The sequence below is a fragment of the Xiphias gladius genome, chromosome 24, assembly GCF_016859285.1.
Source record: "Xiphias gladius isolate SHS-SW01 ecotype Sanya breed wild chromosome 24, ASM1685928v1, whole genome shotgun sequence".
In the NCBI taxonomy this organism is placed as follows: Eukaryota; Metazoa; Chordata; class Actinopteri; order Istiophoriformes; family Xiphiidae; genus Xiphias; species Xiphias gladius.
In genome coordinates, this window is record NC_053423.1 from 21,088,357 (window position 1) to 21,112,247 (window position 23,891).

Here is a 23,891-nt window from a genome sequence, read left to right on the forward strand (position 1 = left end):
GAGATTTTCAGTACCGCAGAGTGTGATATGTGTAAGGAAGTGAAGCCATTTGACAGATGTGAAATCACATTTAGAAAACAGCAAGGATATGATCTTTTTTCTCTTTTTCACAGATCCACGAGCCTTGAAATTAATGGGCCTATTCAGCGCAGGCCCAGGGGCGTGGGGGCTCAGGAGGGCCCTAGTCAAAACCGTGACCTGGTTACGTTTCTTCTGTTACTGAATCCTACCTTTAATAGTATCCTCCTACTGAGTCCAATCTGATATTTATTTATTTATTATTTAAAATGTTCCTTATGTAACCTTTGACCGTTACCTATAATATTTGGATAATACCTGTGGAGACGAGTGTCATGGTGGCTCTGATGTGGCAGGAAGATTTTAGGCTATTTTTTTTTTTTTTTTTTTTAAATCATCAGCATGAATCAAACCCTTGAAGTTCAGGTGTGGTTCTGAACTTGCATTTATTACGAGCCCATTGTCTCACAATCTGTCCACATAAAAGATGTATAGACCCCCCCCCCAACGGAAAATTAATCTTAAAAAAATAAATCGCCAAAGAAATACCGTGTGTATAATATATGTTGGGCTGTCTATCTTCATTATTGATAAATGTGAAAATGGCCGTCACACGTTCTCGGGGCAAGAGGTGACTTCTTATAATGTCTTGCTTTGCTCGACCAACAGTCCAAAAACCCAAAGAGATGAAGTTTACAATGATTTTGAAAAGCTTCGGTCAATAAGTGACTTGAGTAAACGCTCTGAGTAGTTCTTCTTCCACCTCTGAGTAAAAGTTTCAAGTAAAGTAGAAATACCAAAGCAAAATACACGCACCTCGTTACCGTAGCGGCTCAATATTTACCTCGCGTCGCAGAAGCGCCGTACGTGGAGGATGCAACCCGGGGGCGCCGCGGTCCTCCGCCCCAGCAGGTGTCGCTGTAGCCCCGCACAAGCTTCGGACGAGCTGCCCGTGGAAGCGGAGCGAAGAAGAGCGAGAGCGAGAGAGATTTCTGCCCGATGGATGTGGAGACTTGATGTAAGTGGCCGGAGCCACATTCGAGCAGAAAGCAACAAGTCGGGATCAAGCAGACAACCACCGGCCCGGGTTTTAAACCACCTCAGCAGGCGAGTAAGGGGCGTGATGTTGTTTTAAAATCAACACCCACTGATGACAGGAGCTTTTCTTTTTAATTTATTTTTTTCTCTCTTCTCAACAGAAATCGCCGTTTGATCTTCTCCAACTGTGCGTAATTGTAAGATGTCTGGAGAGTTTGCGCGTAAAAGTGCGCGCTTCTCCGTGGCGCACCACGCTCGCTTCCAGTCCTATCTTCATCTTCATCTTCATCTTCATCTTCATCGGATCTAGAGCGTAGCAGGAGCGGAGCGGCCGTCAAACCACCCGAAAATGGCCGTGCTCCGTCCCGGCCGGGGCAGCTCCGGTCCGCGTCTGACCGGGTCCGTGTGCGTTTGGTTGCTCGTTCTCGCCTCCGTCGCCTCCGCGAGTCGCGACAACGAGACGTGGAGAAATCCGGCCCGGGAGACACCGGAGGACTCCCGTCACCAAACTAACTCCAGCGCGCACAGAAAGGCTTTCCCCGTCCTCTCCTTCAACTACGACCACGTCAGGAAGCCCTTCGAGATCTCCCTGTGGATCCTCCTGGCCCTGCTCATGAAACTCGGTGAGTGACACAGAACCCGGGTTCCCGAGGGGTTTTTCCCTGCCGCCACATTAGTCATTACGGCCCCGTTTGGCCTGAGCCAGAGGCTGGCTTCTCATAAATTACAGGTTATTGATTATCCAGGCTGAAGGAGGCCCATAAGTCTCTATTTTATGGCCCCCCCCCAAGGCAACTTCTGTTCCCCAAAGCTTCTGAAATAGTTCAAGTAAAAGCAAAGAAAAGGATAACCTGTGTTTATTTATATATATAAAATAAATACAAGGGAACAGTAATGATTAGGATTCAAATACATTAAGACTGAAGTCCTTAAATTCATAGGAACAGCTGGAGCTGAAATGATTAGTTGGCTAAACAAACACTCAATGGCAGCAACCCAGTCTCTCATTTCACCTTCTCAAATGTGAGGATTTGCTGCTTCTCTTTGTCACGTGGGACGGGAGAATTTAAGTTTCTGGGTTTTGGGCTTTCGGTCAAACAAAACAAGACCTTGACCTCATCAGGGAAATTGTACGGGGGGCATTTTTTCTCTGTTGTCTGACATATTATAGACCAAACGATTAATCCATTAATCGAGAAAGTAATCAGCTGATTAATCGATCAGGAAAACGATCGTTGGTTGCAGCCGTAGGAACAACCAACCGCCGCGCTGTCGTCCAACCGGAACGAGAACAGAGGAAAATCACTTTGAAACTTTCAGACTAATCAAACCCGTGTCCTTCAGAACCAGAGACATCATTTCTTTTACTCCACACATTTCCCTTCCTTGCCACAACCTGGCACCTACAGTTACCCACGGTTCGACTCCAGAGCCGGCAGTACAGGTGTGGTTCAGGTGGTGGCTGCCTCCAGCCTGAGGCAGGGGCGGGCTGCAGAGGTCTGGTGACCTCACTTCTCGGAGATTTTAAAATTTCCAAAACTTGCCGTCGTCAATCCCGACCAACGCTGGCTCGAGTCTCATCACTTGGGGCGGTTTGTCAGATTTTTCGCACAGTTCCCTCTGGAGCCGCGAAAGGTTTTCCACGACCTTTATTACGTATGCAGTAGTTAGGGTTGGCTTCTTACATCCGGTTCCATCTTTGGATCCGGTTCCCTGTCGGTAAAATCCCTTTTATCCCTCCTCTTGAATTTTTATTAGCAAACACCGATGTTGAGAACACGCAGGCAACGTTACGTTACAGCTGCTGCACGGTATGTGTCTGAACAATCAGTATCAATCAACAGTCACCCTCGTTCGGCTTGTGAATTAATCAGGTTGGATTAATTTATTGTCAATGTTGATTTAAATTAGTCGCCACCACTAAAAACTCGCCCAGATCTAATCCGAAGCTCTGAGCCGTAGTTATTTATCGTATTAGTTACTTGCAAGTGACGAAAGCTAAACCTACTGAGACCGGATCAGGAATCTCGAAAGGGTTCACGCTTGGTGATGTGTAAAGTCGGGCGGAGCTCCCCGTTGAAGATGAGTATCTGGAGTCCGGGTCTGCCGCCGTCGTTTGGGCCCACATCTCCTAGCTACATCAGGGGCATAATTCCCTCTGCAGGCTGTAACAGAACACTAATGGTGTTTCCGCAGTCCGTTCCAGTGCCGCACAAGCTTATTTTAGCACGGGCCCTGATGGTGTTCAGGGGCCGTCTGCTCGTGGTGGAAGCAAATGTTGAAGGAGGAGCAGGGTTTAAATTCAGCCTCGACGAGGAGCCTGAGAGCAGTTGCTCGGACTAATTACGGGGATAAAGTGGATCTCTCTGGAGATTTATAATAATTCATCTCCATGCCAGTGATCTTTGATGCAGCCACGCAGAGGCTAATGCTAAATGAAAGCTGCGAACTCAGTTTCATTTATCCCACAGGCAGTTGTCTTACTCAGTTCCTCTCAGACTCAGTTATTTTATTAATTTTTTTCCTTCAGGTGAGCTTTTGTTTTGGGTACTGTATTGTATTACTTGAAGCATTCGCACTGCCATTGTATTATGTTCTATGTTGAAGTAACTCTGGGGCATATTGAGCCTTTTTATTAAAGATACCAGTGATATGACAAGAAAGGAGATAGACAGAATACATCCCATCAAAGAAATGTTTGACCACCCACCAACCAAACTCCATGCAATTTTCAGAGTGTTTTAGAAACTCACAAAATACTCAATTCATTTATTCATATTATTCAGTTATTGTCTGATTGTCATTATTGTCTCATTTTTGACTGTAACCAACCAACATCGACTGATAGTGGCTCAGTCACAGACACACTCAGTTTGCGGTTTGTTGGGGACACGCAGCTAAAACTAACACAGTCTCATACAATAGTCCTGCAATACATCCTCCGGCCATGAAGGTTATAATGTTCAGTTTGTGTTGAAACTGTTTTGGAGACGCGTTGATCAACTTTACGTAGTAGTAGTGGTGGTAGTGGTGCTGTGGAACTGAATTGTATTATAAAGAGGGCTGTTCCTATTATCTAGCCTTCCCTCAGTGATATACACGGGGAGGACAAAATAACCCAAACAAGATATGTTGGAGTTCATTCACGTTTGTCCTGCAGGGAGCATTAACCAGTTTGTTTTTCAACCGAAAAATGTCCCACTCAGTATGCATCTTCGTCACCGTTCTTTAAAAACCAAGGTTTGTCTATGTACAGAAAAATCAGTTGATATATCAGATTTTCCTTAACTCTCAAAATTCAGGTATTGGGTCTAAAAACGAAATACTTCTAAACGCCTTTGTTTTATTTTATTTTTCTCTCTTTTTGCCTAAAAACAATCAATTTTTTAAGACATTCAGTCAAAAACAAAATATCAGAGTGAAGCAAAAAGAAACAGAATATGTATGTGATTGTAGAATATAACTCCACTTTATGTTATTAAGCAAAATCACTTTAAAATGCTTTGTTTCTTTCAATACATTTATGCATTTATTCAGTCAGACCGTCGACCCGTTTTTACGCCACAGCAAAACCCTGGTAGAGCTGCAGCGATTAGTCAACTAATCGATTAGTTGATCGACAGACAATTAGTCGACAGCTATTTTTGAAAGGCGAGCAAACGTTTCGCTCGTCATTTTTCCAACGAAAGTGCCGAACATTTTCCGGTTCCGGCTTCTCAGAGGAAACGTCGTGCTATTTTTCTCTGTCAAGGTTTTGGACCGGTGGTCAGACGAAATAAGCAAATTGAAGACATTGCCACGGCCTCTGAGAAAACCGCCACCCCGTTACCTGTTGCTACATGTTACCTTTTAAATTAAAATCATTAAAATGCATCCCACACAAAAGTTGTCAGTGCATCCCTAGAACAATAAAAGCCAAGTTGGTCCATGATTACACAGCAGCTGGATAACTCTAAATATTTAGTTTAACGTTCTCATTTATTTGTATCTTAATCACTGTTGAACTTGTAAAACGCTTCGAACCGCGTTTGTATGAACCGTTGTCGTGCAGATGAAGTCGTGTAAAATTTCAGAAACAAAAAGCTGAATTTCGGGTTCCCAGAAATACAACAGAAGACGAGACCTTGGTGTCCTCAATGATGGCTACAGCCGTCGTTGCAGTGGGGTTTATTTCCCCCCCCCCGCAGGACAGTTAAAGGTGCATTGGGACTTTTTTTGTTGTTGAGTCATCCACCATGCTACCACGCTGAGTGTCTAACCACCCGGTGGATTGGCCCCAGGAATCTCTCATGTGGCTTGTCACTGGCTGCCGCGAGCAGAACGAGGCTCGCTGGCGTCTTATCTGTCCGTCCAGCTGTTTTTTTCCACCGGGGCCGGTCCGACTTCCTGTCCAAATGCACCACTCGATAACAAAGATCTCAGTGTGCAGAGTCAGAGTCGGAGGGGAGGGGGCGGGGAGAGGGTTTTCCACATCGTGGAACCCGGTCACATGACAGAGAGACTGAATGCCAAGGCCTCATCTAGCTAAGGGAGAGGTGCCGATAACCAGCAGGCCAAATATGACAGCAACAAGCAGTGGTGGAGGAAGGGTCCAGATCCTGTTACTTTAAGCAAAAATACTAATACCAGCTTGTAAAATACATAAAAACATACTCTGTTACATGGTGGATGGTTGCAGTTTTCTCAAGTTTACGATGTATCAGACTATTTATCTGCTGCTGTTTCTTTTGCCACCTCAGCCTCTGATGATGGGCTTTTAAAGTAAATCCGAAAGCTGTGTCCCTCTTCGGAGTAACTCCTCTCTCATACACCATGTGTTGAATATTACTGGATCCTCCTGGTTTCCAAAGTGACGTCTTAACGATGCTTTGTTTCATCCGACCGCTAGTCCAAAAAAAATGATCATTTAAAAATAAATTGAGATGATTTAAAATCGTGAAAAGGAAAAGCAGCAAATCATCACATTTGAGAAGCTGGAACCCTGAATTTTTTTTTTTTTTGGCATTTTTACAGGGAAAAAACATGAATTAATATCGACTGAATTAATTTATCGGTTCCAGCCGCGCTTGTAATTACTGTAGAAGTTCAATGTATAACAAAGAATGATATTCTAAAAGCTCTCCGTATGTTTTGTTTTCAAAAAAATGAAGTAACTAAAGCTCTCAAGTAAATGTAGTGCAGTAAAAAGTACAAAATTTCCCTGCATTAAAAGAAAAATGCTCAAGTACAAGTACCTTTAAATTTGTACTTAAGCACAGAACCTTTATTTTATTTTTTTTACCGTTTCAGTTTGATTCATTTACTACAAGCTCACAAAGCCGTGTCGTCCACATGGGTCGATCAACATGTTGAAGCGCTCCTCTGAGTCGCCTGCGGTTATTACCGCACACTCGCACCGTTTAAGCTTTACAAGCAGTAGGGTGATGGGGATTTATTTTTATTGTTTGTTTATTTTCCCACCCAACTCCTCTGCATTTTCGGGTTTAAAAAAAGATAAAATTTCACTATTTTTTTGACAGTATGTATCAAAAAGTATCAGGTCTCTATCAAGGAAATGATTGGTTATTATTGAGCTAGTGCATTATATTAAGGCAGTTTACGTAACGTTGCTACACTAGTATTATTATGTACAGAACTGTAACCATTTATTATTTGCTAATAAGTTTATATTAAAGAAAAAAAATGTTGAAATCTCTTATATATATCTTGCTACCTATCAGATGTACCTCAGGTTGGGACCCAATGAATCAGTAAATCAACAAACAAGTAACAAAAACAACAACAATTTAATAGCTGATCAATCATACAAGTCATTTTCCATTTTGAAGATTTGCTGCTCTTCTCTCTTTAATATGATTTACTTTAGATTAAATATCTGTGGGTTGTGGATAATTAACATGAAGACATTGCTTTGGGCACTGGAGACTTGTGAGGGTTTTTTTTTTTTTTTTTTTTTTACAGTGTTTTTCCGGACTTTTATAGACTGTGAAGGATAAATCAGTTAGACGAAACACAATGAAAATGATTGTTAGTTGCAGCCTTTGATTTTTATTTTTTTTTTTAATTCTTTTTTTTTTTTCATTTTAATAATATCCACTGAAGGCAAATAGTGAAGAGTCCCCAGAGTTAAACACACAAAATTTAAACCACACAGACTTTTTCAGACGCTGTGCTCCCACAGAAAGCCAGTTGGTTCCCCTGCAACTGCTGCAACACCATGTTTCACATTTCATGAGGATGGTGTGGTGAAGCACGAGTGACAGAGCTGTTTTTTTTTTTAATTGTTTCAAACTGCTGTGTCACTAAACGTAGCCTCGATACAAGGTCTAATGTCTGTTTTATATCCTGCAGTGTCTTCTTGCATTGCTTGACTTTGTAGAACAAGTTCTTGTGAATTTACTATTTACTATCAAACCTCAAAAGAACTATCTTCAGAGTCAAAAAGTGATCACCTGTTGAAAATCACAGTATGTAATTTCTGCACCGAGGGGTCTCTCAATCAAAACAATAACAAAAGACGGAGTTTGGTGATGTTGTGAAGTAGCGTGGGCTCATGGGAGTTGCTGTCTTCACCGCCACTTCCGTCACTGCCGTCAGCCTCTCCCGGTTGGGATTCCTTCAGTGTCAGTCGTTCAGGGGGTTTCTGGGGGGAGCCGAATTATCCGCAGAGGTCTCCTCCTCACCACGACAAACGGACAAGGTGGTTTAAAAGTGGTAAAAACACTGAATAAAGCAGTTTCACGTTAAAAAAAATCAAGCGTTTCTCTGAGGATGTTCGGCGGACGCAGGACGTCTCCGAGGGGCTTCGAGCCGAGCTGCCGCTGACGTTTGCTCAGCTTGTTTCTCTGACAACTTAAGATCCGAACATCTGGCAACTAAAATCCTCCAATAGTTGAAAACGACCAAGATCTACAAACTTTATCGTGAGAATGTGGCTTAACACTGAATAAAGAGTCCATTTTGACCGTGTCTGGCAGACACCCACGACGCTGATGCATTCGCAGAGGGGGTATGACGCCATTGACAAGCGACCAAACGAAACGGACCGTTACCTTGATTAGAACTACAGATTTCTCTAGGTTTGAAAATATCTGGAAACGTTTTGGAGAATGGAAAGCACACAGCTCGACAAAATATATGACGTAGGTCTAGTCGTTTTTAGGCATTTTAATGCAGGAAAAGTTACACATTACCCCTTTAATCCTACATGATTAAGCATACATGACCTTCATTTTTTTTTTTCTTTTTTCTAGAGACTCAGTTTTATTTGTGTGAAATATTTAATGTCTCCAGTATCCATTACCATGTGAAATTGCCAAACAAATGTATGTATAAAATATGGGGGTAAATGATAAGAAATAGGCTCAAACTGAATCAAAAAGAAAACTAAACCTGGAGCAGGAAAGAAATTGTGCAGAGAAAACATGATGATGATGATGATGATGATGATAAGGGGAATTTAGGGAATTTAATCATTGACGACCAAATCAGTACAAACACTGACCATGCATAGAGTGACAGTGACCATACAGTCCTATGTGTATAGTGTAACTTCAAAAGTAGTAGTGGGTTAAAACATCCCTATTCTGCCTAGTAAAATTACATAATGCTTCAGAAACCAGATTAATTCATGATCAATGACATATTGTACAGTCAGAGATGTCTCAGTAGGTGCGTCCTCAGCTGTGTCCTCCATTTCAGAACGTTTTAAGTCAAGACTTTTACTGTCAGTATTAGAGCTGTAACAGCTAAAGAAAATGAATTGCTGAATATAATAATTGTATAATCGAGTTATTTTTAAGCAAAAATGCCAGAAAATCCTTTGCCGGTTCCAGTTTCCTAAATGTAAAAAAAAAAAAGCAAATCTTTTTTTTTTTTTTCACGTGGTACTCAACTGAATAAATGTGTTCTTCGGACTGTTGGTTGGACAAAACAAGATATTTTAAGACGTCACCTTGCGATGTGGGAAATTGTGATGGGCCTTTTTTTGCTACGACTGATTGAGAAAATAATCTTCAGATTAATTGATAGTGAAAATAATCGTCAGTAGGTAAAAGTGAAACTGTTTGCATGTTCCCTCTCTGCAGGTTTTCACATTATTCCCCGAGTATCAAACGTTGTCCCGGAGAGCTGTCTGCTGATTGTCGTGGGTCTGCTGGTCGGCGGCATCATCAAAGCCATCGGAGAGGAAGCCCCGGTCCTCGACTCCAAGCTCTTCTTCCTCTACCTGCTGCCTCCCATCATCCTTGATGCCGGCTACTTCCTGCCCATCCGGCCCTTCACGGAGAACATGGGCACCATACTGGTGTTCGCGGTGGTGGGCACTCTGTGGAACGCCTTCTTCGTCGGCGGGATGATGTACGGCGTGTGCCGGATCGAGGGGGCCCAGCTGGGCAGCGTGGACCTGCTGTCCTGCCTGCTGTTCGGCTCCATCATCTCGGCCGTGGACCCTGTGGCCGTGCTGGCCGTCTTCGAGGAGATCCACATCAACGAGCTGCTGCACATCCTCGTGTTCGGGGAGTCGCTCCTCAACGACGCCGTCACTGTGGTGAGTGAAATGAGGGCCGCGGGTCTCAGTGGTGGAAAGTAACTTTAGTACGTTCATACAAGTACTGCATTTAAGTAAAGTTTTGTGTAACTCGTATTTTACTTGAGTATTTCCATCTTCTGCTTTTTTTATACTTCTGCTCCGCTGCATTTCCGAGGGAAATGTTGTACTTTTCACCGCACTACATTTATCTGAGAGCCAGAGTAACATTTTGGGTTGAGATTTTACAAAATAAACACATAAGTTAATAAAATAAACCAGCGGTTCTCTGCCTTTTTTGGGTAGGTCATGTTTCAGATGTCCATTGAGTCGTCAGCAGTTACACCAAAGACACATTTCCCCTCTAAGCCTCTCACATGGTTTCATTTGAGTAACTGTCGGGGGATGAAAGATGTAGAATTATCCAATATTTCACCAAAAAAACCGTAGATTTTAGAAAAGTCTAATAAGTGAATATACAAATTTGTGTGTCAGAGCTTTGTTTTTTCTTCTTTCCTCTCCCATGAAGCATCTCACGACCCCCTCGGATTAACCTCGTGGCCCCTTGAAGGGACCCGACCGCTAGGTGGAGAATGACGGATGAAACAAATATAAATGGCGACTGATGCCATGTAAAGGGATTGAAAATAGTAACTGAAGCAGTAAATCCTCAGAACTGAGAAGCTGAGGCAAGGAAGACATAAACCATTATTTAATTATTAAAATAGTTGTAGACATATAGTAGACAAATTTTTGCGGATTAACTAATCGATTAATGGACAAATGCTTTCAGCTCAGACCTCCACCAAATACCAACAGTATTACCAACCTATCGATAATTGACATTATAAAATATCACTCACTACTTTTACTTTGATACTTTGAAGTACATTTTGCTGATAATATCTCTGTACTTTTACTTGAAATGGAGTATTTTCACATTGTTGTATTGGTACTTTTACTTAAGTTAATTTTCTGAATAGTTCTTCTACCGCTGCTTTCAGAGAGTGTTTTTGTTTTTGTTTTTTTTAATTTAAATTGTGTCTCCATCCACTGACACATTAAGAAATATAGCCACATGTGTGAAATTAGCAGGCAGGGAGCTGAAAACGGGGGGTTGTCAGTGTCACTGTGGGATAAAAAATTCTGCCAGAGCGAAGCGAATCCTGTTTTTTCCCCACCCGCCGTTCTCGGCCTTTGTTTGTATTCACCGTGCAGGTCGATCACAGATATTATGGAACGGGCCGGGATCAATTTTCCATTAAATCGCATCGGCGCTCTCTCCTCCGGAGCTGCAGAGGCTTTTAGAGCTCAACTGCGGCTGTTTGTCAGACGGTTGGAGCTAGTCAAAAGCAAGACGTCTGCATGTGTGCAGACAATTTAAACGACACACTTTAATATACAAAAGTTGAGCCGGAAATGCACGATATCACATTCATCTGCCAGGAAGTAGAAATGTGAAGGCGGCCCTTAGCTGATAAAATGATTCATGTTGTGTATAATATTAATAATAAGATGATTTTAAGATTAGTTTGGAGAGAAAGAAGAAGAATCGGCAGCAATAATCGTAAAGTTTAAAAGTAAAGTCATGGGCTTCTCACTCAATTAGTTACTTACTGCACAGATAATAATCATAATCATAACCTCTTTTATTTGTACGGCACTTCTCTTAACATAGCTACAACGGGCTTAAACAGAAAACATGAGAGACAGATAAGATTGTACAGCTTCTCAGATAAAGTGAGATTTAAAAAAAAAAAAAAAATGCTAAATGTAACGGTGTAATATTGTCCAGGAGATATGAAATCGCTCTAGGAAAAGAAAAGCAGGCAGAAAGTACGAACACGTGCACCATTAGGTAATTAGATCATATAAAGACAAATGTTTGATAAAAGAACCACTGCTTTTCTCAGACATCATTAAAGACGACATTGTGCTGGTGGTTCAAATCACGACTCCAATGGGCATCTTGAAGTGTCTGGATCTTCTCTTGACGAGAGTTTCTATTTAAAGCACTGTTGACATTCTAATTGGGCCCATTTCTAAACATCAATAAATAAATAAATAAATGGCATTTTAATTTCAGAAGCCGAGAACCGCTGCCGATACTGCTACTGACGCTGCTACCACTGCCAATATGACGTATGGCAAAAATAGTAATGATTTAATTGATTTGCATTTTATTTGTAATAGAAACTGTAATAAAGCAAATCTTGAGGATCAGAATAGAAATCTCGATTTCCATCTGAATCATGATCGGCATAAAAATATGCATAGAGACAATTATGGGATACATGTGCCAATTTTTTTTAGAAATCCTTGAAAACAATCTCTGGATTCTTTTTTTTTTTTTTTTTTTTTCCTAATCAACAGCAAAAGAGCCGACTCATCTTTGGTGGAGGTAAAACGAACAGGGATGTACTGCCCTGACATCTTACCTTGAATAAACCATGAGGCAGACAATAAAAGAATCAGGAAATCTAAAACTGAACAAACTCCACCGCCGCTTCTCTCTGTGCAGGTCCTGTACCACCTGTTCGAGGAGTTCTCCCACGCGGGGACCGTGACCGTGGGGGACGCCCTCCTCGGCGTGGTCTGTTTCCTGGTGGTCTCTCTGGGGGGCGTCCTGGTGGGAGCCATCTACGGCATCCTGGGCGCTTTCACCTCCCGCTTCACCTCCCACACCCGTGTCATCGAGCCCCTGTTTGTGTTCCTCTACAGCTACATGGCTTACCTGTCCGCAGAGGTCTTCCACCTGTCGGGGATCATGTCGTGAGTAGAAGTCGTTGTTTTAGATACAAACAGGGATTAATGAAACCCAAAAATGCCCTTTACAACAATTCCGGTGTGATTTATTTTTATTTTTTCACATTTTCATCCATTTAATGTTAATTGCAGCTCATTTTAGAATATATTGCATTACAATATATTAGCTCACAAGATATTTTAGTTTTAAGAGACGGTTTAGGTTTTCCTCTTACTTTTAATTTTGGGTAGAAAATTGATCACAATAGACTTTTTTTGTTTGTTTGCTTGTTCGTTTGTTTTTTTTAATTTCGGTAAAACTGAACAAATCGCCACCGTCTCAGTGAGTAAGGGATGGGATTAGAGTATTTGTCGGTTAATCGATTAGTAAACTGACAGAAAATGAATCACCAACTGCTCTAATAATCGATTAATCACCGAAGTCATTTCTGAAGGGAAAAATTCAAACATTACATGGTTCTAGCTTCTCAGTCGTGAGGATTTGCTGCTTTTTAAAATTTTTTTTTTCCTGTTTTATATCGTAAATTTTATTCCTTTGGTTTTAGGCTGTTTGTCAGACAAAACAAGCAGACTAAAGTTTTAGGTAAAGGTAACTACTAACTGATTAATCGAGAAAATAATCAGCAGAAAAAGTGATAATGGAAATAACTGTGTGTTGCGGCCCTAGATTGGGCTCACTTCTGTGTTGCAGCCACACTCGAGCCACACACAAGTTTTGTTCTTTACGTACAAATATTCTCATGCAGCTTTAAACCCTGCGGAAACGAACCTCCTTCGCCGCCGAAACCTCACTCCCTGTTTGTAAGTTTATCACGTTCCTTCCCTCTCTCCCTGCTCCGAACACAGGTTGATAGCGTGTGGCGTGATGATGCGGCCGTACGTCGAGGCCAACATCTCCCACAAGTCCTACACGACCATCAAGTACTTCCTGAAGATGTGGAGCAGCGTGAGCGAGACGCTCATCTTCATCTTCCTCGGTGTCTCCACGGTGGCCGGTCCCCACGCCTGGAACTGGACCTTCGTCATCTTCACCGTCATCCTCTGTTTAGTGTCGAGAGTGCTGGGTCAGTGCAAAGAAACACGAAATAGATGTCAGTGATGTATTTAGGTTAATATGTGCAAAGAGAGAAAAAATATTGATGGTAGCGCCTGTCAAGGGATGTTGTCGTGCGTCCTTTCGATATTTGTTTGCAGCGCTCTTCATACATTTTGTAAAACATTCACTTGCCGCTTCTTCTTCGTGAGCTCTTATCATGCTGTTTTCCGTGCGTTTCAGGAGTCATTGGTCTCACGTACATCATCAACAAATTCCGCATTGTGAAGCTGACCAAAAAGGACCAGTTCATCGTGGCCTACGGCGGCCTGCGAGGTGCCATAGCCTTCTCACTGGGTTTCCTGCTGACCAACAACGAGATGAAGAACATGTTCCTCACCGCTATCATCACCGTCATCTTCTTCACTGTCTTTGTGCAGGTGAGAGCGAGTTGTTTTTTTGTTTTTTTTTATACAACAAACATTTTAAATGTTGTGTCCAACGCATGTCAGTCAGGATTAAAACGCATTGCACAACCTTTTCTCCAGGACCAACATGCTTATTCATATAAAACATCATGTTTGGTGAATGAGGCATGGTGGACTAGAGAAGAGTTGTGGGACATGTTGTAATTTGAACGATAAAAATCTTAGCTTACAATGAAATCTTTTAGGAGATGAATGAATAAAATATGCAAATAAATTAACAAACAAATATTTTTTTCATGTTATTATAATAATAATAATAATAATAATAATAATAATAATTGGTATATGTATTTTGTATAGCACCTCTCAAAACCAATGTTACAAAGCACATTTATTATACATAATAAGATGTCAAACCTAAAAAACATCAAATTTATTCATAGGCTGATCAATAAAATGAGTTTTAAGAGGCGATTTACGTAAGTGGTTTTATATAGAAATAAGCTACCAAATTTTTCTATTATTTTCTATTTTTTAAATCCTTTTATTTTTTCATTATTAGTCAGGTTTGGTCTTCCACGGTGTCTACTGACATCTAGTGGTGAGGAATTTGCAACAACCTGCACTCATCAGCACTAAATTAAAGGCTATGATAAAGCCAATCAGTGTTATTTGTGAATCTGACCACTGTGTGTGTGTGTGTGTGTGTGTGTGTGTGTGTGTGTGTGTGTGAGAGAGTGAGAGAAAAAGCACGCACTCCTTCACTCCAGTTTCTGTCTTCAGGGAATGACGATCAGGCCTCTGGTTGAGCTTCTGGCCGTGAAGAGGAAGAAGGAGAGCAAGCGATCAATTAACGAGGAGATTCACACACAGGTGAGATCTTAGCCTTCACCAGAACTCAGCAGCAGTATGACGGTGTATTGCTCCCACCATGACAGTAAAAAAATGTTCTCATCTTTTTGAAGGTTTGACAACATTTACTACTAGATACCAAATTATTGTTTTTGCAAGAATCATTACTTGTTAATAACATCAACCAGTTTATCGTGTAACATCATGAAAATTTCTTATCCACAAAATCAGTTACCTTGTTGTAACCTTTGAATGTTGTCAAAACCAGAAAAAGATGAACGAGATAGGGACATTTCTCGTCGTAACATACCTGCTTATGTTACGACGAGAAACGTCCCTCGTTTTAACAGGATGCGTCAGTTTGCTGAATTGCTTTGGTGTCTAGTAACAAGGTTTCTGTCATCAACTGTCAAGCCCTCTGAGAAAAACTGTAGGTAAAGTAAAACCGACTTGACTACCAAAACTCATTTTGTCTTTAGTTCCTGGATCACCTCCTCACGGGAATCGAAGACATCTGTGGCCATTACGGACACCACCACTGGAAAGACAAGTACGATGTCCTCCGTCTTCTGTTTGGGAAGTCACAGAGGGGCTGCCTCTGCCTGGCGTCTCATGTATCTCACTGTTGGTGTTTGACAAATATATGTACCGAGAGGGTGTAGGTCACAGTGAAACACCAGAGTGGAGCACTGGTGTGAAACAAACAAGAATTTGTGTTCAAGCACAGAGAAATGCCCCCCGTGTCCATCTTTAAGCAGGTTTATATATGATGAGAAAGTTGTAAAGAGGCTTTAAATTAAATGGACACCTACTAATGTCAAATATATAGTAAGATAAGTATGGTATGATGGGGAAATTGGCTGGAAAAGTAGTGTTTATTTATGATCCCATGCTTTAACGGGATCCTCTTGTGCGAATATGAATATGGTCCTGCAGAAATTGCCCCCATGCTGCTGCTGCTGCTGCTGCTGCAAAGGTTTGTTGCTTCAGAGTGACAGGAAGTTTTTTTTTCCTCAATTAAAATCCTGCTGATGTCATTGTGGTTCAGAAACCATAAAATCCAATTTCTGGACTCACATTTACTCCAGAAAGTCTGAATCCTTTCCTCCCTCCTCTGATTTAATAAAAAAAAAAATGTAGCAGCAGCAGCAGCAGCACTGGGTGCACAGATGGTCCAGGGGCAAAACCCGGGTTCGGTTCCCTGTAGCGGTACTTCATCCCTGCTTGTGTGTCCGAGGCGATTGGCAGCACTTGGCGGTGGGATGCCAAGACGGTTTTGATTCTTTGTGTTTTTTTTAAAGCACCTGCATGATGGTGGGTGGGACTGAGGGACGGTGCAAATGTCTGCACATGCTCATCTTTTGTAAAGCAGGAACACCTTAAGAAATAACCTGTAATCCTCTACTGAATGATTCCTCTGCTGCGCTCAGGCTGAACCGCTTCAACAAGGCCTACGTGAAGAGGCTGCTGATCGCGGGCGAACGCTCCACCGAGCCTCAGCTCATCTCCTTCTACAACAAGATGGAGATGAAACAGGCCATGATGCTGGTGGAGAGCGGGAGCGCCGCCAAGCTGCCCACGATCGTGTCGTCCGTCTCCATGCAGTAAGTATCAGTCATATTTCGTGAGAGCAGACTGGGGTTCTGCATGTCGTTCTCAGGTGGAGCACTTCTTATGGGAACCATTTATTTTCTATCCAAGTCCTAAAAAGACTCGCTTTTGCTGGGAAGAGACGTCTGTGTTACTGTAGTGTGGCGGTGGCACAAATCTCCAAACCAAAACTATCCGCATGGCTAAATACCACTAGTAGTAGTACTTTTTTTTGTTATCATCATTTGGGTGAAAGCGCCCTTTAAACATAATTTATATGGTACTAAAATATGATGATTTTTGTTCCAAAATTTGTCTAACGTTCAATTTCCATGACGTATGTCAGTGGAACCTAACCCAGAGGTGAGGACCTGCCAAAAACATTTATGCTGCACAAAATTATATTTATTTTTTCAGACTCGTCTCTGCTTCTTTCCTTGTGAATAACTATATCTCCTTTGCTTCTAAAAAAAAAAAATAATAATAATTCAAACAATTAATCTCAAGCCAAACCACTGATATACTGATAACCATCCTTTAAGAAACATGTTATGTTTGTTTTGTGTTGCTAAAAAGTTTAAAGAAAGGTCTTTGAAAAAAGTACATTATAAGATCATTTGTCGTCTTCACGAGAGAAATAATCTTCCTGTTTCGGTGCATTAACTGCAGGAACATCCAGCCAAAGGGGCCGGCCAGACGACGGGCGATACCGAGCATCTCCAAGAGTCGTGAGGAAGAGATCCGGAAGATCCTGCGAGCCAACCTGCAGAAGACCAGACAGAGGGTGGGGGAGGCCACAGCGAAGGGCTTATAAGTCATGTGCTGATGTGTGTCCGTGCCTGTGAACGTGACGAACGTAGCTTGCGCGCAGATTTTCACAAATGTTGTCCAGCACGGGTGTGTTTTACAGGCACACTGCACCGCGTGTGCAGCGATTTGTGGAACTGGCTGAGTTCCACGAATCACTGCTCAGCTGTGTCAAGACAAGACCTCAGGTACAAAAAACACGTGTTTTCTGATGCTCGCGTCGATGTTTTTGCTCCTCAGCTTCGCTCCTACAGCAGACACGACCTGCTGATCGACCCGCTTGAGGACAACGTGAGCGAGATTCGCTTCCGGAGGCAGAGAGTGGAGATGGAGAGGAGGGTGAGTCTTAGCACGGACTGGGATCCTCTTTGTAAATGTTGCAGCCGTGGAAGCGCGAGACTGCCTCTGTTTGCCACGGGAACCTTATTTGGTTGCGTATCTGAAATATCAAGGATTGTGCTCATTGGTCATGATTTTACAAAAAGACATCAAGCTTTGAGATAAATCGCTTCCTTACGCGCCGTCCCGTCTCATTCACAGATGAGTCACTACCTCACCGTTCCTGCCAACCGCCAGGAAACACCGCCAGTGAGGAAAGTCTGCTTCGAATCAGGTCAGTTGAACACACAGCCAAGAGTTTATCTCATCGTTGGATGCGTTTCTCTCTGTTTAACTGGACGTATATCTCTGGTTGAAAGCCGGATGTGTTGAGGGTCTGAACGCAGCTTGGGATGTGATCGATAACAGCCATAGTGGTATTTCCCAACTGATTTGCATGATGAGATAACAGCTAAACCGAGATTATGCAATGGAATATCAATTGGCATTTGCGTCATTCATTTGACACAAATGCGTGTCCGTGCATGAGTAACCAAACACTGTTGCCGGTACATAGTTTGACCACCAGTCGGCACTTTTCAACTGCAACCCGTCCTGCTCGGTGCACGTCTTTGGCCTGACGCTTCAGAAAGCAAATTTAAGACAAAAAAAAAAAAAAAAACCCAAAGGTATCAGCCAATGCCATCGGTAATATAATCAGCATCAGTCAGCAGCCGTTACACAACCATGGATTTACCTTCTATGACAAAACTTTATCAAATGGACATTTAAGGTCAGAGGGCGGAAGGCAGCACAAACGTCACTTTAACCCACCTATTAGCCAAAAACAGTGGTGGAATGTATCTAAGTACATTTACTCAAGTCTTGAACCGAAGTGTAATTTTGAGGTAACTATACTTTACTCGAGCACTTACATTTTCTATTAACCTTTACTTTTCAGATTAAGATATCACATTAGAAAAAAAAAAAAAGGGAAATTTTAAAAATCCACATACTCCTATGATCAGCTCATATAACACAACACATTGTCAGATATTAAACCAGTGGCTCACAGTAACTGTGGTTAGCAGTTCCACCAAAGAGCCACTCTCCCTCTAAACGCCTCACACGGCTTCATTTAAGCACCTGTTGTGAGACCCCCAGAGGAAAGCGCTTATCACTCCTGGTGCATCTGTATTAACAATTCATAACGTCAAATATAATAATAAATTCATCACAGGGGCAGGTTTTCTGCAAAACAAATACTTGTACATTTCGTATTTTTTAAGTACATTTAGCTGATAATACTTAAATATTATTACTAAGTAGTATTTTTAAATGCAGAACCTTTATTTGTAATTTTGGTATTGGTACTTTCACTTAAGTCAACGATCTAAATACTTTTTCCGTCACTGGCCAGCAAAAACAAAATAAAGGCACTCGTTCATGATTTTGCAGCTGCTTGTGGACACTGTTAAAACACTATTATATCAACGCACTCTATCTGTTTTTCCAGAAAACCAGGTTTACATGTACGATGACAGCGAGAGCCCCACAGGCCGGGCGTCTCAGCCCCAGCCCAGCCCTCCCGATGCCGTCAGCCTGTTGAGCGAATCGCCCCGGGGGCCCGACCAGGGCGGCGCGCCGCGAGCTAAAGGCAACGCCCAGCCGCGGGCGAAAGCGCCAGACGACCAGGAGGAGCAGGAACAACTGAAACTATCACGCTGCCTTAGTGACCCCGGTCCAAACAAGGACGGGGAAGGGAACAGCTCCTTCCTCTCTTGATTAGACCGCATATTTATAGTACTTGAAAACATAGGATGTATTCTCCCACTCACTGTCTTCTCTTGTTGCATTTCAATGAGTGAAGATGCCTGAATGAATGGGAGTCATAGCGAAGCTTGATATTTATAATTTAGTGTTATTTTTTTATGTTTTTGTGATATGGGATCAAAAAAAAAATGCAAATTGTTTTTTTTGTTTCCATTATTTTGGATGTGTCTTTTTCAAAAGTTATGACTTTTATCATACGTATTGCCAAACCACGCACCACTGGACATTTGCTGTTTCAGGGTTCTACGACTGAAATGAGCCACATGTCTGCATTTTTTGTGTCATGATTTGCAGACTTGCCTCAGATAGAACAAAAAAAGAGAGAGAGCGTTTGTTTTAACAAACTTGAAGCACAGGATGGGTGGAGTTTAACGCTTCTCAAAAGCACAGTGTAAGGAGCGCCATGAAACGTAGAGCCGGACCGATAAATCATATCAGTGTTGGCACACGTCGGCCGAAGTAACGAGAAATTGCAAAACAGACGTTTGTTCAGATGTTTGAGGTCATTTAGAAAAAAAAGTGCCTCCACTATCAGAGATCACTGACGAGGGTCCGGCGCGACCCCAGGTATATTGGTGTGTGTGTGTGTGTGTGTGTGTGTGTGTGTGTGTGTGTGTGTGTGTGTGTGTTTGTCTGTGTGTCCACGATGTGGTCCAGACTGAAATATCTCAACGATTACTGGACGGCCTGCCATGAAATTTTACATACAAATCATTCATGGCCCCCAGTGGATGAACCCTACCATCTTTGGTGATTTTTCTGACGTTTTCTCTAGCGCCACCATGAGGTTCACACTTGAGGCTTTCAGTGAAATGTCTGGAGTCCACTTTGGTGGACTGTAATGACAGTGGGTTCAGACATGCGCGTCCCCCTCACGATGAATTGTAAACACTTCGATGGTCCCTTAACTCTGTAGCGAGCATCACCGTCAGGTCAAAATTTCCGTTTGTCCTCCTTGTGAACCTGACACTGTTTTGGTTTGACAGAAAACACCAATCTGCTGATCCGAGAATATTAAAAATAACCTAAAAGTCAAGAGCAAAATACGAATATCGTTGGACCGACGTCTGTGAATAAGCTTGGCAGTGTGTTTATCTTTACAAACGTCGCTGCACGACGGATCAGTGTTTTCTCAGGGACTTCAACAGGTCACGGTACTAACAGAAAGAAAGTAAGCGTTTCTGTCTAAAACTTGCTCGAAGCGATCCGTTTTGTGATGCGACCTTTTAATAGCTAAAGCGTTTTGAGCTGCTACGAGCTTCAGTAACATTCTCACAGTAATCTAGTTCCCCGGCTTAGCATTTAGGAAACAAAGCTCTGCGCATCTGTGTTTCCAGTTACCTGAGCACGCTTCGGGACTTTTCTTGGGAGGCTAAAAAGATCGAATCACCTGTTCAGACCTGCACTGCACAGCACTGGACTGCCTGAGCTTTTACTGCCTGCACGTTTGCCTTAAACTGTTTTGGCTTTTTGTGTGTTTGCCAGCTGAAGTATTTTTATATTCTGAAAGAAGAAATGTGTTTAAGTCGTAAATATTTGTCAAGTGGAGGAAAAGCTTTAGTTCCTGTCTGAAATAAAGGTTTGTCACTGTCGACGTTCAGGAATGATATGCATGGCTTTTGTTGGGATTCAGAAAATGGAACATAAAGTGTAGCTGGTAGAAAGGGGGGGAAAAAAAGGAATATACCGTGGCATGAAAAAGTTTGAGCACCACTGGTCTAAATTTCTGTTACCGTGATGATGAACTGATTGTCAGAGGTTATAAAGTTAAAGGTGAAACATTCTTTTCAACATTTTAAGCAAGGAGCAGGTAACTTTTACCAAGGTCTCAGACCTTAATTATCTTGTTCATCAATAAGAAAGGCCAAGTGATGCAAATGTCAAAGCTTTACAACAGGATAATGATCCTAAACACAGCTAAAAAAAAAAAATCCACAATGGACCTCCTCGAGAGGCGCACACTGAAGGATTTGCCATGGCCCCCACAGTCCCCCACAGACCTTAACGTCGCCGAAAATCTGTGGACAGGTCTCAAAAGAGCAGCGGCCGTAAGAATCTCACAGAACCAGAAGCCTGCTGCAGCAAGAATGGGCGAACATCCCTCAAACAAGAACTGAAAGACTGTGATACTTATTACTAAGTGCTGACCAAGTAGGGTGCCCAAACTTTTGTTTCATGCCGCTTTACATCACCTGTGCAACTGCCTGAAAAAGCGACAATACATGATCTGTTCGTCTGTTGAACCGGTGTGTAAAGATGTTACACCGCAGCCTGTGAGTGAGGACAAACAAACTTCCACCTGTCGCGGGTCTCCTTGGAACCACCGGTCCAAATAACAGGGAGTTTGAAGTCCCCAACGTGCCAACCGGCAGTATGTGATGGGATTAACGACAACATGCACAACATACATCCTCGGGCAAGCGACACGAGCAGAAGGTATGGACTTCAACGGCACCTGGAAAGTTTATTCTGAGGAAAACCTTGAGGAGTTCCTGAAAGTTGTGGGTAAGGATTTTTCATATTTAAAGGGTTTATTTGCTTATGTACCGTTTTATAGAGACATTTATTTATTTTTCCCAATATGCATTTAAGGTGCACCTCAAATGGTTGTCAAAATGCGCAAGGAAGTCAAACCGGTGATAGTGATCGAGCAGAAAGGCAAAGACTTCACTTACACAATGAAGACTCCCATCTGCACCAAGGTCCACTCATTCAGCATCGGAGAGGAGTCCGAGATGACCGCTGTGGATGGCAGGAAGTTTAAGGTAGCTCGAGACTCAGGGGCCTTCAGGCGCAGAAGTGGAGATATGAGAGTTGCACGTGAGCTGAAGATGCCCCAGAAAGTGTCGCCGCACGCGAGATCCGCGTAGGGTTCAAGTCTTGTTTTTGTGCATTTTAAACTAAAGGGCCCGCTGTAAGTGACGGTAACAGCCGTGCAGAGATCTCGCTCACTGTTGCCTCCTGCATGTGAAGTGGAAAGAATCATATTAGTGGGGAGACAATAACCAGGAATGTTTGCAGTGATGCTTGCGAGGCTATTAAGATCAAGGTTTGCAAGATTTATCCAGACAGATGGAAACGTAAAAGATGGACGTCCTTGGATGGAGAGATGGATTTTTGACGGGGAAGAGACAAAAAAAAAAAATGTGAAGCTCACCGAGCAAATGTCAGTCGTATCCAAAATATGACAAAGCCTGTTTTGCTCTCGAGGTCACTGTCAGTAGACAGCAGAGTTTAGTGTCTGCAAACTTTGCAGTTTTGGGCAGTTTAACTTTGCTAATTATTCACTTAGACATTGATTCGTCATTGGTTGGTAAAAATTAACTTGACTTATGTACAGCAGGAAAACATTTTTCCTGGCTATCAAAGGGGTTTATGACACAAAAGCCTTGAGAGCCACTGCCCCATTAGATGTTTCTTTTTGTTTTTTTGTTTTTTCTCCTTCAAAACTATCTTTATTGGCTTTTTGGTCATTTAAAAGAAACAGAACAAACATTTACAAAAATCCTCCATCCCATCCCCACCAACCAACAATAACATTCTTGGTTTAAAAAAAAAAAAAAAAAAAATTTCACAAACATAACAAATATAAATGATTAATTATAGAGAAAAAACAAATATACATATATACATATACACATAAAAATGATATAAAAACATTACTCAATTAATCATTCACAACCGTGTTACTCTTGCTGAACTAAAACTACTAAAAATACCTTGGAGAAACTTTGGTAGCACAAACCTTTTGTCTGGTCATAGACATCTGCACGGCCAAGACATCTCCCTTATTCCATGAACTAGAATGAATGGTGTTTTCTGAATATCCTGCCATTTTTAAAGCAGTTGCATGTTTGGCTTGTGACAGTTATAAATGAATTAGTTTGCGTTTCCTCACATTTACTGGAAAAAATCTTCAGTGCATGTGTGGAACGAACAGATTTTTAGCTTCAGCAGGAACAAGGCAGACAGTTCGAGACCGTCTTGACACCTTGCAATGTTTTCGGTCTTGACCAGTGCGCCGTCAGGGAGGAGGATGGGAAGCTGATCGCTGAGACCGACAAGTTCACCTCTGTCCGAGAGATCCAAGGCGACGACATGGTTGAGGTCAGTGGCTTTGATTTTAAAAACTGCTGTAAAGATGAGGGATTCTGTGTTAGGAAGAAACACAGACCGTGAGGGGTTGGTTTTTTTTTTTGGCGTGTGTGTGTGTGTGTGAGAATCATGTTTATTTCTGTCTCTGCTTCCTCACTGTTCCAGACTGTCACTGCTGGCTCTGTGACTTTCATCAGCAGAAGTAAACGGGTCTAATCAGCACCCGGCAGCTCACACATCACCCCTCTGACCCTCTCAGCTTCAAGCAAGGGGGCCATCTGGAAACTCTAAATAAAGCTAAATACATCAACGAATAAATTTTGAATGATTGAATAAACCGACGTGTTTGTTTTTATTTAGTCCACTGCATGGACAAAACATAAGCCAAGCGGCCCCTGGACACAGACATATAAAAAGCTCCCCACCTCTGCTACATGGGAGCAAGACCCAAAGATTGAGAGAGACATAAAACAAGTACAACCGATGCGGCTTGCTTCTCTTTGTGCTCGTTTTGTGTTTCTTAGTAGACATTTTGGATCTATTTTTTGCTGTTTTGCATCTTTTTGCATGTGTGTGGTTATTTTGT

General features: G+C 42.2%; 2 protein-coding genes across 2 annotated transcripts; both read left to right on the top strand.

Annotated features, from left to right (window-relative positions):
* Positions 1-920: 920 nt before the first annotated feature.
* LOC120786347 (Na(+)/H(+) exchanger beta-like) lies at positions 921-20,810 on the top strand. Its single transcript, XM_040121774.1, has 13 exons — positions 921-1,129; positions 1,218-1,679; positions 9,144-9,604; positions 12,105-12,355; positions 13,196-13,413; positions 13,626-13,822; positions 14,594-14,683; positions 15,142-15,212; positions 16,093-16,266; positions 16,922-17,036; positions 17,300-17,398; positions 17,600-17,672; positions 18,894-20,810. Exons 2-13 carry the CDS (start codon positions 1,406-1,408, stop codon positions 19,160-19,162), a joined length of 2,292 nt encoding a protein of 763 aa, XP_039977708.1. The 5' UTR covers positions 921-1,129; positions 1,218-1,405; the 3' UTR covers positions 19,163-20,810.
* A 304-nt stretch (positions 20,811-21,114) lies between these two features.
* Positions 21,115-23,604, top strand: LOC120786579 (fatty acid-binding protein, liver-like). The gene is made up of 4 exons (XM_040122078.1): positions 21,115-21,715; positions 21,803-21,975; positions 23,228-23,317; positions 23,471-23,604. The coding sequence occupies exons 1-4, from the start codon at positions 21,589-21,591 to the stop codon at positions 23,519-23,521; spliced, it is 441 nt and encodes a 146-aa protein (XP_039978012.1). The 5' UTR covers positions 21,115-21,588; the 3' UTR covers positions 23,522-23,604.
* The last annotated feature ends 287 nt before the right edge of the window (positions 23,605-23,891 follow it).